Source organism: Diabrotica undecimpunctata, chromosome 4 (genome assembly GCF_040954645.1).
Source record: "Diabrotica undecimpunctata isolate CICGRU chromosome 4, icDiaUnde3, whole genome shotgun sequence".
Taxonomy (NCBI): Eukaryota; Metazoa; Arthropoda; class Insecta; order Coleoptera; family Chrysomelidae; genus Diabrotica; species Diabrotica undecimpunctata.
In genome coordinates, this window is record NC_092806.1 from 74,911,355 (window position 1) to 74,927,632 (window position 16,278).

The 16,278-nt window shown below is 34.3% G+C and overlaps 1 protein-coding gene across 1 annotated transcript in view; it reads right to left on the reverse strand.

Moving 5' to 3' along the window:
- Positions 1 to 3,336: 3,336 nt before the first annotated feature.
- Positions 3,337 to 16,278, reverse strand: part of LOC140439687 (uncharacterized) — a 42,367-nt gene continuing 29,425 nt past the window's right edge. The window contains exon 5 of the mRNA XM_072529768.1: positions 3,337 to 3,699. Coding sequence (XP_072385869.1) covers positions 3,494 to 3,699 — 206 coding nt within the window. The 3' untranslated portion in view covers positions 3,337 to 3,493. The remainder of the gene's footprint in view (positions 3,700 to 16,278) is intronic.

Genomic DNA, 16,278 nt, shown 5'->3' on the forward strand with positions numbered 1-16,278 from the left:
ACAACGGAGACAATTTAAAAACAAGGATAACAATAAATACAGAGAGATAAACCACGAGATTAGAAAGACGATAAAGCAGGCAGAAGAAAAATACTTTGAAGAGCAATGCAAAGAGATCGAAGACCTTCAAAATAAATATGATCTGTTTAACCTACACAAGAAAGTCAAAGAACTGGCAGGACTAAGAAAACAAAATCCCACTTGTGCAATTCTGGATAGACACGGTACTGCTATAACACATACGGACGAGAAAATACAAAGATGGGCAGAATATATCGATGAATTGTTCGTTGATGAAAGAGGAGATCTGGAGCACATAGAACTTACGTCAGAAGAAATAGGTCCATATATTACAAAAGAAGAAATATTGCACGCATTAAAAACAATGAAGAGCGGGAAAAGCCCTGGACCTGATATGCTTCCTATAGAAATCCTAAAAATTCTAGATGAGAAGCACATTGATGTTTTAGTGACACTCTTGAACCAAATTTATAGTTCAGGCGTATTACCCAAAGAGTGGTTAACATCTATTTTTATTTGTCTCCCTAAAAAGAAAAACGCAAGAGAATGCAGCGATTACCGCACCATTAGCTTAATGTCTCATACGCTAAAGTTACTACTTAAAGTCATCCATAACCGAATATATCACAAACTGGACATAGACGTTAATAATATACAATTTGGTTTTCGCAAAGGTCTAGGAACACGTGAAGCTCTTTTTTCACTTAATATACTAATACAAAGATGCCTGGACGTCAATCAAGATATATACGCATGTTTTATTGACTATAATAAAGCATTGGATAAAGTACGACATAAACATTTAATGCATGTCCCGAAATCAAAGAAGATTGACTACAACGACCTCAGGATCATATCAAATTTATACTATAAACAGCGAGCAAAAGTACGTGTTAACGAACAGCTGTCAGAAGAAATTGAGATTAGATGTGGAGTAAGACAGGGATGCGTATTGTCGCCAATTCTTTTCAATGCCTACTCCGAAGAGGTCCTGAAAAAAGCTCTCGAGGGTGAAACAGCTGGAATAAAGGTAAATGGAGTTCCCATTAACAACATTAGATATGCGGACGACACTGTGATCTTAGCCGAAAACATTGAAGATCTTCAGAGACTGGTGACCAGAATAGCAGAGTATGGAAACGAGTATGGTCTAACAATGAATGTCAAAAAGACGAAATTTATGAGAATATCGAAAACTCAAAGAAATAACGAGAATCTTCTAATAAACGAAACCAACGTCGAACAAGTGGACAAATATGCATACCTGGGAACAATGATTAACTCCACAAATGATTACAATCAGGAGATAAAAATAAGAATAGAAAAAGCTAGAGCAAATTTCAACAAAATGAGAAGAGTTCTATGTACCAGGGATTTAAAACTGGAACTAAGAGTTAGGTTGGCGAGGTGCTATGTTTTTTCGACTTTATTTTATGGAATGGAATCTTGGACCTTGAATGCGACATCAATGAAAAAACTGGAATCATTTGAGCTGTGGGTGTACAGAAGAATTCTGAAAATATCATGGACAGAACACGTCACAAACAAAGAGGTTCTGGGAAGGATGAACAAAGAAATGGAAATTTTAAATTCAATAAAAACAAGAAAATTAGAATATCTCGGATATATTACACGTGGAGAGAAATACACCTTGCTCCAACTGATTATGCAGGGAAAGATCCAAGGAAAGAGAAGCATAGGAAGGCGTAGAATGTCATGGCTGCGCAACCTGAGAGAGTGGTACGGATGTACATCAAATGAACTTTTCAGAGCAGCCGTCTCAAAAGTCCGAATAGCTATGATGATTGCCGACCTCCGCCGCGGAGATGGCACTTGAAGAAGAAGAAGAATAACTGGTATAAGATCTGGTCTATTATATACCACTGGTTGTTCGGTGAGAACAATGCAATTCCAGTGTAGCTTCGGAGAAAGTCTAATTTTTGGGATATTACTTCGGGATATTACTTATAGCGCTTCGATCCGCTGTTAATACGTGAGAAACATAAATACATTTAATGTCAAAAAATAAAACGCAAATACGATGCGTTAGTACACATACATACGCACACGCATACGCACACACACGCACACGCACACGCACACACGCACACGCACATACACACACACACACATACACACGCACACACACGCACGCACCCACACGCACACACGCACACACGCACACACATGCACGCACACACACGCACGCACAAACACGCACGCACTTTGTTTAGATACCACTGCATGAATCGCATCATGAGACTTTCAATAGTTGTCTTGTTTTCATCGTTTTGTCGATGGCCTTTGTATATTGATTGTCTTGCTCCTGTTCGTTTTCCCTCTTTGGTTGCAGTATTTTTCTCATAATCATCCTCTCAAAAACTTTCAGTTGCTCTTTTTCTCTTGCTGTTAATGTAAATGTCTCTGCAGCATATACTACTCTATTGATCTTAATTGGCCAAACGTTAAAACGTTTATAACAAACAAAAGATTAATCCCAGTGAATCATAAAGGTAAAATAAAATGACATGTCTCGCAAACAGGAAAACAAAAAACAAAATATGTATATCGATGAAAGGCAACCGTAAATACGCATTTCTGACTATTTGGTCGTCATCAGTATGGTGAAGCCAATTTAGCTTGGAAAATAATCACTACAGGAGCAATACGACCAATTTGTGGCAATAAAGTTAGAAGATCATAATGGTTTTCAAGACAATAACTAACAATAACCACGGAGGAATCTACTGCTAGGAATCTACTGAATCTACCGAGGAAAGGAATGCCAAACGTTAAAACGTTTAAAACAAATAGATAAGGTTAATGCAAGTGAATAATAAATTCCTTTAGCAATTCCTTTCCTCAGGTAGATGTAGCTTCCCACGTGTTTATTGTTAGTTGTTGCCTAATAAACCATCTGGGTCTTCTAACTCTAATAAAACAAATTGGTCACATTGCTGCTGTAGTGATTATTTCCCAAGCTAAAATGCTCCTTTTCTAACTTGGCTGCACCATACTGATGATGACCAAATAGTCGAAAATACGTATTTACGGTCGCCTTCCATTGATGAACCTATTTTTTTTTGTGTTTTCCTGTGTTTCGAGGCATGCCATTACATTTACCTTTGATTATTCACTCGTATTAACCTTTTATATTTGTTGTAAACGTTTTAACGTTTGCCATTCCTTTCCTCAGGTAGCTGTAATTTCCTCTACTGCAAAATAATTGGCATTTATTTATTCTCAAATCAGATAATTTCTTTTGAAATTATTCTAATCTGCTAATATTAGTTAAGAGTGGAAGAAAACATGGAGTTATGTGTATATTCTTTTTATTTTAATGCTATATTTATTATTAAAATAACTTAAATAATTCTGCTAACGTTAATTTGTTTATTTATTTTTATGTTTTAAAAAGTACTACCAATTATTTTAATTGTATGTGTTTAAAATTAGTTAAATACGTTCATACTTATTCACAATCACTTAAAGAAGCTAAAATGCATTGTTTTCGTTCGGTATCATAGTAATCGCCATCTATGCACGTTCTTAATTCTGCTGAATAACTTGTCCAGAAAAACAAATAAGTACTTTGTACGCATTCGTAATACTGATTACACTGAGGAGCAGGATGAAGTCCAACTGCATTGCATTGTGGCGGACCAGAAGGTCTGGGTACTGAAACAAAAAGTGTTAATTGAAATCATCTTAAACATTTTTTAAATAAATTATAGCTAGAAATTATATTAAATAAAGTTCCAGTTCCACAAGATTAAAAAACAATTATCCGTTAACAGTTTTGATATGTCCTAGAGTTTGCGGCTTCTCGCGTGCATCCGCATAAATAAGTAATTCACCTGTTGCTATTAGAATTTTTTTTTTTTTTTTTTATTGAAAATTAACGTGCTGGGCAACAAAGGCCACTTACACGAAAACGGTTACAAATGTAAAACTGTTACAATAAATTACAAACATATGTTATAGAGTACATATTGTTAGAATACAATCAAAATTATATTTTATAATATAACTGAACGTCTCTGAGGAATTTTAGACTTGAGGTTATTTGATCCAAGTTATTGAGTATGTCTTTTAAATCACTTTTAAGGCAATAAAATAGTCTTTTTGCTGAATATTGATGACATTCGGTGAGAATATGGTTAACTGTTAGATGTGATTGACAGGTCTCACAAGTGGGTCGGTTGCTGGATGACATCAGGTATCCGTGTGTTAATCTTGTATGTCCTATTCGAAGTCTTCGTGTTACAATAGCATCTCGTCTGGACATACTGGCAGAGATCAAATCAAGGGGGCTATCGACTAACTGTTGGATATGATGTAATGCTGAGTTATTGGTGTCCCAGTGTTGTTGCCATCGGGTTCTTGCTTGTTTCTTAATGTGAGATTTTAAATCTTTACTAATTTGTATATTAACCGTATTATCAGATGATGTTAAGGCAAGTTTTGCATGGCTGTCTGCAAGTTCGTTGCCTGTGATACCAATATGGGATGGTAGCCAGATTAATGTAACTGTTATTTTTTGGGAAGCGATTAGTTGGTAACAATCAAGGATCTTTTGGACAATAGGATGATCAGTGAATATATTTTGGATAGATTGTATTGAGGCTAGTGAGTCTGTGCATATTGCAACTTGTTTATCAGGTGAAGAAATGGATTTGAAAGCCTGAAATATGCTAAATAGTTCGCCAGTGATAACGCTACAAAACGAGGGGATACAAGATGATGTGATAAGGTTATCTGACGTGGTAACAGAACAGCCTACTCCTGTATCATTCTTTGAGGCATCGGTGTAAAGTACTATGTCGTATTTATTTGTAAATATAATTTCTTTAAAAGACTTTTTAATGAGTTCCCTGGGTGTTGTAAGTTTATCGAATCTTGTAAGAGATGTGTCAAACTGAGGGGTAATTATAGACCAAGGAGGATATGGAGGTAGGGGTCGTGGGATTGTTTGTGATAGAGAGATGTTATTAAGTAATTGTGTTAAAATTAGTGGAATGGGTTTTATTGATGGTGATTTAGAATAGTAATGCTGGTTGTTAGTTGATGAAGTAAGAAGACGATAAACTGGATTGGAGGTATTGGATGAAACGGCGGCAGCATAGGAAAGTAATAATTGTTCACGTCTAATCCAAAGTGGGGGCTCATTGGCTTCGCAATATAGACTTTCTACGGGGCTAGATCGAAAGGCTCCTAAACAAATTCGTAAGGCTGTGTGATGTATCGAATTTAAAAGGTTGAGGTATGTTTTAGAGGCAGAGATATATATGTAACAACCATAATCCAGTTTGGAACGAATCATAGACCTATATATCTTAAGCAGGAAGTTCTCATCTGCGCCCCAATGATAGTTTGAAAGAGTTTTGATAATGTTAAGCCTCTTGTTTGCTTCACCTTTTATTTCTAGAATATGTTGTTTCCAGGTGAGTCGTGAATCAAACGTTACACCGAGAATTTTGCATTCCTTGACTACTGGAAGATTCGCTCTCTCAATCATAATATTAGGGGGTTGGAAGGGTGATAGTCTACTAAATTTTATTATTTTTGATTTTGTATATGATAAAGACAGGCCTATGGAGCTTGTTTTTTTAACTAGTGTATCTACTGCGGATTGAATAAGCTTGGAAGTTGTAGAGATAGATCGTGGCAGTAAATTATCAGGTTATCTGCGTATAGGACATGCCTAATAGGGGATATTATATCAGAGCACAAGTCGCTTATTGCTAGGTTAAACAAAGTGGGGCTTAATATTGAACCTTGTAGTACGCCGTCAGTTTAATGGTGTAGTGATGAAAAAATGCCATTGACAGAGACTCTAAATGTTCGTGAAGTTAAGAAATTTTGTATAAAATTAAATATGTTACACTTAATGTTATAATGAGAAAGTTTCTTCAGTATAGATTGCCTGCTAATTGTATCAAATGCACCTTCAATATCAAACACTGCTGCAATGACTTCTTGTCTCCTGTTGAAGGCATCAGAAATATGACTTTGGAGAAGTATTAGATTGTCTTGAGTAGAGCGATTACTTCGAAACCCTGACTGTTCTTTTGGAATTATATTATATTTGTTAAAAAACCACGTAAGACGTTTATTGATCATTTTTTCAAAGATTTTGCAGATGATACATGTTAGAGATATTGGTCGATAAGCGCTGGGTGATGATCGTGATATGTTAGGCTTTTTAATAGGTATTACAATTGAGGTTTGCCACTGATTAGGAAACTTGTTAGATGACCAGATTAAGTTAAACATTTCAAGAAGTTTAAGATGACCTAAACTAGATAGTTTTTTTATAAAAATGTAAGAAATATCGTCGGGGCCGGAAGCAGTGTACTTAAGAGTTTTAATAACCGAAGTAAGTTCTATGTAAGAGAATTGGGAATTTAAGTAATCGATATCTTTGACAGTTGCTGAAGAACTTGGAAAGGAAGCATCGACTATTGGCTCGATTTGAGAGCAATTTATTTTGCTTTTAAATTTTTTGTCGAAGTGACTGGCTAGGGTCTCACCAATTTCTTGATTGTCACTAATTACATTATCATTTAAAATTAGACTAGATATTTTAGTATTTGTATTGATTCCTTGAATTTGTCGTATTTTTTCCAGAGATTAGTAGGACTGGTATTTTCATTGCTAGAAGATACATAGTTTCTCCATGACGATTTTTTACTTTGTTTTATAATAAATCGCCACCTGGCTCTAGCTTTTTTTAATTCTGTGAGATTTTCTGGTGTTTTATTTTTCCGATAATCTCTAAGTGCCTCCTTATATTGTTCTACGGAGATTTTGCAAGAATTATTCCTCCAAAGAACCCTTTTATGTTTGTGTGAAACAGAATTTTTGCCAATATGCAAATTGGCAGCTGAGAGTATCGTGTTTGTGACTAATGATAAATTGTAGTCAATATTGTTGGATAGTGTGAGAAAAGGTAAGGTGGTATCTGTTTTGGTAGTGTAGCTTAGCCAGTCGGCATTTTTGAGTTGCCAGTAGCTTCTGGATATAGTTTGTTTAGAGTTGGGGATATCAGTGGATATAAATATGGGGTAATGATTGCTATCGTAAAGATCATCGGCGACTTTCCAATTTAGTAAAGGTGCGGATTTTGGATCACTAAAGCTAAGATCTATAGAAGAAAATGTGCCTGATGAGAAATTCAAGTGTGTACTAGAGCCTGTATTTAGTAGACAGGAATCTCTACAATTAATTACGTTTTCAACAGTTTTACCTTTGTTTGACGTGCTATTGGAACCCCACATAGGGTTGTGAGCGTTGAAATTGCCTACAAGAATGTAGGAAGAAGGGAGCTGATAAATGAGGTCAAGAAGTTCTATTTCCTTTAGAGAGTAATTGGGTGGATTGTATACGCTACAAATAGTAATCTTATTAGGACACCAAGTGGTTATGGCGATAACCTCAAGTTCGGTGGTAAGAGGAAGGTGCGAAGAAAATAGTTCACTGGAAATAAAAATTGAAGTTCCACTACTGGCTCTGTTGCAGTCAGCTCGAATATAATGATATCCTTCTAAATTTTTTATTTTAGGAAATTTAGTAATTTTTAAGTTAGTTTCTTGTAAGCATATGATTTCAGGTTGTTCTTCGGTAGTTAATTGCTGGATTCTTTCTATGCGAGGAAAGAAACCATCGCAATTCCATTGAATTATTTTGAATGTAATGTTTAAATGTGATAAGTGTGGGACTACTGTAAGGATTGTTGAGAGCATTGAGAAATAGGAGCGTTAGTTTCATCGTCAGATAGGTAATCGGATGATGCACTTAAATTGTCGGAGTCTTCAGGATTAAGCTGTCTTTTAATTTTTTTTTGCAATCTTGTTATTCGGTTTTTAAAGGATCTCTCTTTTGATTGCGAATGAAGAAGAGATAAATCATTAAGCAATCCCTGGATATTGGAAGTGAAATTGAGAGCTTCTCTAAGTGGGTCCGGTATGCCGTAGGTAATTTCTAGGAAAGCTATAAATTGGTTTTCAGTAAGAATTAGTTCGGATAAATTATTTTTATAAATGGCTTGGACTGCATTATAAGAAATGGGTGTCAATTTATGTTCTTTTGTTTCAATTGTTTTACTTTTTTTCTTTTGGCTGGCTAAAAGAATTAGTGGTAGATTTTACAGATAAGGGGGGAGGCATTTGATTGATAGTTGGTTCTGGAGTATGAACTGGAAAAAGTTGAGAAGGGGTGCCAGCATTACTGTCACTGGATATAGCCCGTTTCTGTCTCTGTACGGGAGGTGATGCTAACTGTGTAACTAAGGGGATGCTTTTTGCCACATTAGTTGTAGTTTCGGGGTAAGATGTGGATGGTGCATTGATTTGATTGGGAGTGCAGTCGGGTATCGTTGTATTTGTGGGTATGGATACGGAGGTAGTGGGAGAGGGAAGTTCGGATTGGGCTACAGAAATTGGTTCATTGGTACAAGTTTCAGCAGTATGGCCATCTTGTTTACATAAAAAACATTGTAATTTGTCAGTAGACACAAATATTCGATATGTGTAGTCATGAGTTATTAAAAGAGAGGTCTGGACTGAAAAGTTTTCTTTATCCGGAATAACCTACGCCACTCTTCGGAAGCTCATTATATGTGCATATTCATCACCTAGCGAGCCACATTTCACGAATGATACAGGAGAGACTATCTGTAAACCGATATCTTTTAAAGCTTCTTCGATAATGCTGTGAGGTATCGTGGGAGATACATTTGATATAAGAATACGCTTAGCAGGTGTTATAAGTCTTCGGATAGGAACAACTGTTGAATTAATAATGATACTTTGGTGGGCACTGAGAAGATCGTCGATTAGTTTAACAGAGTTTAAATAAATACAAATGCGGTTATTTGAGATTCGAGACGCAAAGATGATATTTTTTGGGGTAACGATGTCTCCTATAGCTTTTATGTACTCAAATAGAACGACATTAGGAAGGGCATGTAAGATAATGGCTTGATTTTTATGAGGAAACGTAGGAGGTGGAGGTTTAGATAAAGTGGCAGCAACATAAGACTTGGTATTATTGATCGGGTTATTTTGTGAGGTCATTTGAGTAGTAGTTGAGGTCATTTTAGTGAGCGGTTCTGGATACCAAAACCACTACACATAAATTTTTATTATCAATGCAACAGATGTCCTAGTGGGACTCTGTGGATAAAATGATTAAAAATAACAGTTACCTTAATTTTTTTACGCCACTGGAAAGTCAAATTTACCAATGCACTTTTGAATCATTAAAGTTAAAATGTTTCGGTGAAATTGTCACATATCGGTCTTTACTCGTCGGCTGCTTAAATTGGAATGGAATAGGATTTTGATTTTACCACTATTCACTATTTACTCGTTCAGACTTTAAGAATAATCATTTAAATATTTAAATTTTAAGGAGAAACTTTGAAATGCGTCTATACACTTTGACAGTTGTTTGACGTTTTTGGCTATTAGAATTATTTGTAATTCTCGAAATGAAAATTCAGTCTGTATTGTCTTGTTTTTCTACTTTCAAAAGCCCTTGACTGTTCACTCCTGAAAGTACGTAAGCCTTGAGCTTTACTACACGGTTAAGGTTTTTATTTCTCAGATGTTTCTGAAGACCTTCTTCTTCTTCATGTGTCATCTCTTCTAAAAAGGTTGGTAACCATCATGGCAATTCGCACTTTCGATACCGCTGCTCTAAAGAGGTCAGCAAAAGTGCAGTTAAACCAAGCTCTCAAATTGTTTAATCAGGAGATGCGTCTTCTTCCGCGACTCCTTCTACCCTGTATTCTTCTTGCATTATTAATTGCAACAAGTTATAACGCTCGCCCCTCATGACATGTCCCAGATATTGCAGTTTTCTGACTTTAATTATTTTCTGAAGACCATGGATAATTAAGTACTAATTTTGGAATATATTATAGAGAAATATATAGAAGCGTTCATAAAAATTATAATATATAATATATTAGATAATAATATAGTCAAAATTAAAAGTAAAATCAAAACCAAATTTTAATTTTAGTTTAAAGTACATTCATCATCTTTAGCCGTTCTTAGTGCACTGCTGAACATAGGCCTCCCGTAAATAATGCCATTGTATCTTATCTTAAGCAGCTTGAAGTCGGTTGTGCCGGATGCGCTTTATGTCGTACGACCACCTTGTTGGAGGACGTTCTTGATTACGATAAGCGTATATAAGAGTATTCGTCCTTTTGAGTGGCTTAATGAGTGGGAAATTGGCTTTAAGCGAAGAGCCGCAAATACAGTGGCATAGTGCTCAAAATAATTGATTTATCGATTCGTGACACGACAAATTGCGGAAAAAGTGAGAATTACGCTATAGTGGAATCCCAAGGAGCAGTAAGTTAAGTTAACAGAACAACTATAACGAGGACCAATGGATATAAGGTCAAATATTTATTCAAATCTTCATTTGACTGATTTTTCTGATATAGATATTGATCCAAATAATGATAATTCATCGTGTGATGCCTCAAAAGGCGATTTTAAAATACCTAAGAACAAATCAAAAAATAAAAATTAATGGGAATATCCCAGTAGTTGGCTGTATACCATCGTTTAAAAAAACATACAGAAGTTAAAACACTTCACCATTGTATTTAGGTATATAAAAACATGTAGTTAAAACTTTTACAAGTGTCGTCAAAATTTATACAGTAGCATAACGTTTTCGATCTAATCAGATCATCTTCAGTGCCTTATGTACGTGAAGCTAACAATGAATTATTTGTGGCTATGACATCCATATATGGGTTTACATCTTTCCAAAATTAAATTATATGTTGACTCTAGATCGATGACAATGGATAAATTTAATACTTGAGGAGCTACATGTCTCTCTTCTCGGTTTTTAACACGTGGTTATTGTCAGTTAAGACGACACAGACAGCTAGGTCATTATTAATCAACTTGATTATATATATATATATATAATATATATATATATATAATATATATATATATATATATATATATATATATATTAAATATCTCTAATTCAATTTTAATAATGTTACCTAAAGTTAAAATCAAATTTAATCAATATGATACTGTTGGAAGTGCATCTTATGATCTTTTTGGTTCTCTACAAATTAATGTTTTTTACCTAAGTTTTTTCACATATTTTTTATATACATGTGCCATTACCACATGTCTTTTGCTGTGCTAAGTTGAGTTAATTTGTAAACTGTATTCAGTTCCAATTAATTGTCTATACAACATAATATTATAATGTCCATTATCATAAGCTTCTTTACACATTTAATATCTTTGACTGGTAATATCTTTTTAAGGTAACACACTTATAATAACTTTTCCATGGATGTTTGGTTTTTTCATATTGTTCTTTTTAGATGAACTGATGATGCTTTTTGATTAGGAAGCAAAACGTCTTCAATAAATAGATGAAGTAGCCACCTTCTTTGTCTTCGAGTGTTCCTTAATCTATATATATATATATATATATATATATATATATATATATATATATATATATATATATATATTTCAAATTATTTTTCGACCGTACTGTTTTAAATATTGATTTATACTATAAATCAATATATGTAGATATATATATATATATATATATATATATATATATATATATATATATATATATATATATATATATATATATATATTATATATAAATATACTGGATGTTTCAAAAAGGTATGTCATAAATTAAATCACGCATTTCGGGGACGAAAATAAATTGAGTGAATCCAACTTACCTTAGTAAAAAAGTGTACACAAAAAAAGTTACAGCCCTTTGAAGTTACAAAATAAAAATTGTTTTTTGTATTATCTCCTAAACTACTTGACATTTTGTAATAAAAATGGACACGTTACTTTCTTGTTCTGAAAGCATTTTTCATAAAAACGAAACAATGGCACAGAAAAATTTTAAGGAGGGCGTGCAGCCCTAAATCCCCCCAAACTTTTGAATACATTTAAATCAAATGAATTTTGTGGCATCATTAGTTTAACACATTATTTTTAAAATTTTTTTTGCATCTTATCACTTTTTTCAAAAAACAGTTTTTATTGAGTTACGGCACTTTTCATTAACCTTTAATAAATTGCGTGCAACTAAATAAATGGCTTAAATGAATTAACAAGTACAAAAAATGTCTATAACCTCTCTAAATATGATATTACAATAAATGTTCAAAATGAAACCCATTTTCTTCAATACACATTCGTTATCGTTTTAATAAGGAAAACTGAATGCGCTGAAAAATCATATTTTTCTGACGAAATTTATTTGCAGCTTCAATTATTCTAACCCTCAATTGTTGTTCGTCCTCTATTAATACAGAATACACTTTCTCTTTTATAAACCCCCAAAAGCAAAAGTCCATGGGGTTAAGACCTGGACTTCTGGGTGGCCAAGAAATAGGTGCGTCACGACCCCTTCCAATCCACCGACCAGGATACTGCCTGCAAAGGTACTCCCACAGTTCATTACTGTAATGCGGTGGAGCGCCGTCTTGTAGAAACCACATATTTTGCCTTATTGCAATATTCACTTCTTCCAAATACTCTTGTTAATCGTTTGCCAAGAACTGTAAATAATTATTACCATTTAAATTGTTGGGAAGAAATACTGGGCTTATTAGATTGTTATCCACAATTCCTGCCCAAACATTAACTTTGAAAGTCCTTTAGTGATGAGTTGTTTTTTTGGCGTGAGGATTTTCGTCGGCCCAAATGTGCTCGTTATGATGGTTTGTTATTTCATTTCTACTAAAGGTAGCCTCGTCGGTAAACAAAATATTTCTAATAAAATTAACATGTCGAGTGTTTTCCATTAACAAACAATCGCAAAATCCAATCCTTTTAGGATAATCTTCAACCAATAACTCTTGAACCGTTGTTAAGCGATAGGGTTTAAGCAGCTGATCCTTCAAAAGCCTCCAAACACTTACGTGAGGAACATTTAGTTGAACAGCTATTACCCTTGTACTTGTTCCAGGGACTTCTTCAATGATTTCTAAAATGTCTTCATCAGTTGCATCCATTATTGGACGACCACTATTCCAGCAACTTGAGGTTGGAATGTACCCGTTTCCCGTAAACGACGATAAATGGTCAGAAATAATCATCTATCGGGTGTATTTCTCTAACCTCTTTACAATTCTAAAATTAAAATTTTATTAGTTTGAATACACTTATTATGTTCAGTTGGACAAGTCCGTTTTAGTCTACGAACTTCAAAGACGTTCCGCACATTTAGTTGTCGAGCAAACGCGTTAGGATGCACTAGCACTCGTTCACAGTATTTAGCACTAAAACTTTTTATGGCTTCTTTCACGGATTCTAGGGGGATGTCGTGTTGAATCACCTCGTTCGATACATAGTATGGGTCATTGACTATGGCATGCAGCACCTTGTTATTGGAATCTCTGTAAGATGTTTGTGTTGGAGACGCTAGCAGTGCTCCATAGCTGAATCCCATAAGTCCATATGGGGTTGAGGATGGACTTGTAAAGTAAAAGTTTGTTTGCCAAAGATAGTTTTGAATTGCGTCCAATGATTCAATATATCCAAATATTAATCTTATTCACACAATGATAGCTTCAAATTATTGACTATTCTTGATGGAACTGTTTGTAATTATTGTATCCGTAGAAACTAATTGTAATTTTATGGCCAACTAGGAAAAACTAGTTTTTCGAAAAAGTGATAAAAGGCAAAAAAGTTTTAAAATAATGTGTTAAACTAATGATACGACAAAATTAATTTGATTTGAACGTACTTAAAAGTTTGGGGGGATTTAGGGCTGCACACCCCTTAAAATTTGTCTGTACGCTTGGATGTTGTTGTCCATTTTTATTACAAATTGTCAAGTAGTTTAGGAGCTAATTCAAAAAACAATTTTTATTTTGTAACTTCAAAGGCTGTAACTTTTTTTGTGTGCACTTTTGTGCTAAGGTAAGTTGGATTCAATCAATTTATTTTTGTCCCCGAAATGCGTTTTAATTTATGACATACCTTTTTGAAACACCCTGTATATATACACCTATGATTATGGGGGTTGGCGTGGGGATTGGCGCGAACATTTCTGACGGCAGTTCTGAGTATTGTCTTTGGTTGGTCCGACAAGAGATGAAAGTTTTTGTTGGGGGGTAAATATTGTCTTTATTCCTCTTGATTTAAGAATTTTGTCGACTTTTTTAGTAATATCTTTGATGTAAGGAAGAAAAGGTTTCGTATGATGAGGGACAGAGTCTTTGGGATGAGATTGAATGGAAGATTAATATCTGTGGATGCTCCTATTGATGTAATTTTGATGTGATTTTGATTACTTCTATCCATTATTGTTACTCTGCAGTATCTTCGCAGGCATTCCATCTCTGTTGCTACTATCTTACTGCTGTTTTTCTTGTTTATAATCCAATTTTCAGCTCTATATGTCATAATACTTCGCACTAATGTTTTATAAATCTGTGTTTTTGTCTTCATATTTAGGTGTCTATTCCACCATACTGAGTTAAGTTGTCGGATTGCTGTTCTTGTTTGTCCTAATCTTTGTGTAGTTTCTTCCTCTGTTGTTGCCTTTTTGGTGATTATAAACCCCAAGTATTTGAATTTATCCTTTCCTTTGATTGTTACGTTGTCATCAATCTGTAAATCTTCTATGTCTTCTTCACTTGTAGATAGGTACTCTGTCTTCGCGAGGTTAATATCTAGGCCAGCCTTGGTATATTCTTCTTGTAGTTTCTTCATCATGTAACTGAGGTCGTCTTGGTCTTGTGCAATCACTATTTGATCGTCTGCAAAGCTTAACGTATATAGGTATTCGTTCCGTACCGGTACTTCCATGCGTTCGCATTTTATTTTCCATGTAGTCAAGGCTTTCTCTAAGTATATTTTGAAATATAAATACTGAAAAATCAAGGACTGTCAACTTAAACTAGGTATTTTAAAGACAATTAGTTTAAAACCACTTATCCTATAGCTACAAAATTAAGAACAAACCAAGGATAAATAAGTATAAATCAAACTTAAGTAATTTAAATGCAATAACTCAATGTAAGTGTACACATTAATGAATGTATTTAACATTTCCAATAAACTCTATCTTATCGTTGGATATCCGATATCAATTTGTAAAAACATTCATTTATTCCTTATTGCTCTACGGAGTGGAAACATCGACCTTCGGAATTACAGGTATGAGGCGTATACAAGCCTTTGAAATGTGTGTTTTTCGAAGAATGCTGAAGATTTCGTAGACAGAGCACGTGACCAATAACGAGGAGCCGAGAAGAATGAGGACTGAGAGATAACTACTAAATATTGTAAACAGAAAAACGAGTTATCTAGGACATATTTACAGAGAAGAAAAATATAACTTTCTATGACTCATAATGAAAGGGAAAGTAGACGAAAAAAGAGGTCCAGGAAGGGACTCTTTCTAAATCGCAAAGCCAGTTTAGTCTTTGTGACTTTACAAATCTAACGATATCTGCGCACTGCATTAATTTATCCATAGTTCATAGTTCATTTTTATTCTCCACGAACCATCGCCACAATGGGTTGGTCCAAATTACTTTCTTAATATTTTGCGCTCAAATATTCTGAATTGATTTTCATTGGTGGTTGAAACGGTCCAGATTTCACATCCATATCTGACCACTAGTCTAATTACTGTTTTGTAGATTATAAGCTTAGTGTTACGATTCAGTAACTTACTTTTTATTAAGTCTTTGTGCGCATAAAAGCATTTATTACCACTAAGAATCCGTGCCTGTATTTCTTGACTGACGGTGTTGCTGTCATTTATTGACATGCTTGAGGTAACAGATCATTTTATTAATGTAATCGTTACCACCCAATTTTGTATCAACACCATCACTATATACAATTATTTTTCAAGTGATTTGATGAACCCAGAATATGCAATTTGATATAGAAGGGTTTTATACTGAATTAAACATATTTCCAAACGTGAAATTATCAAAACCGGAGTTTGGACAATTATTGGGAAAATGCCGTTTCTTCAATAATAAAGGTATCGTCATTTATTCATCGTCACTAATTTGCATATTATTGCATTAGCGCAGAAATCGAAATTTGAAGCTATATAGGAAGTCACGCCTTAGCATTAAATAATTTGAATATTCAGTGGCGGTGAAAATAAGAACAATTTGTGTGTGTTACTTATAATTTCATTTTCAAAGAATTTTACTGAAAATCGACGAAAAAACGTAGCATTTCT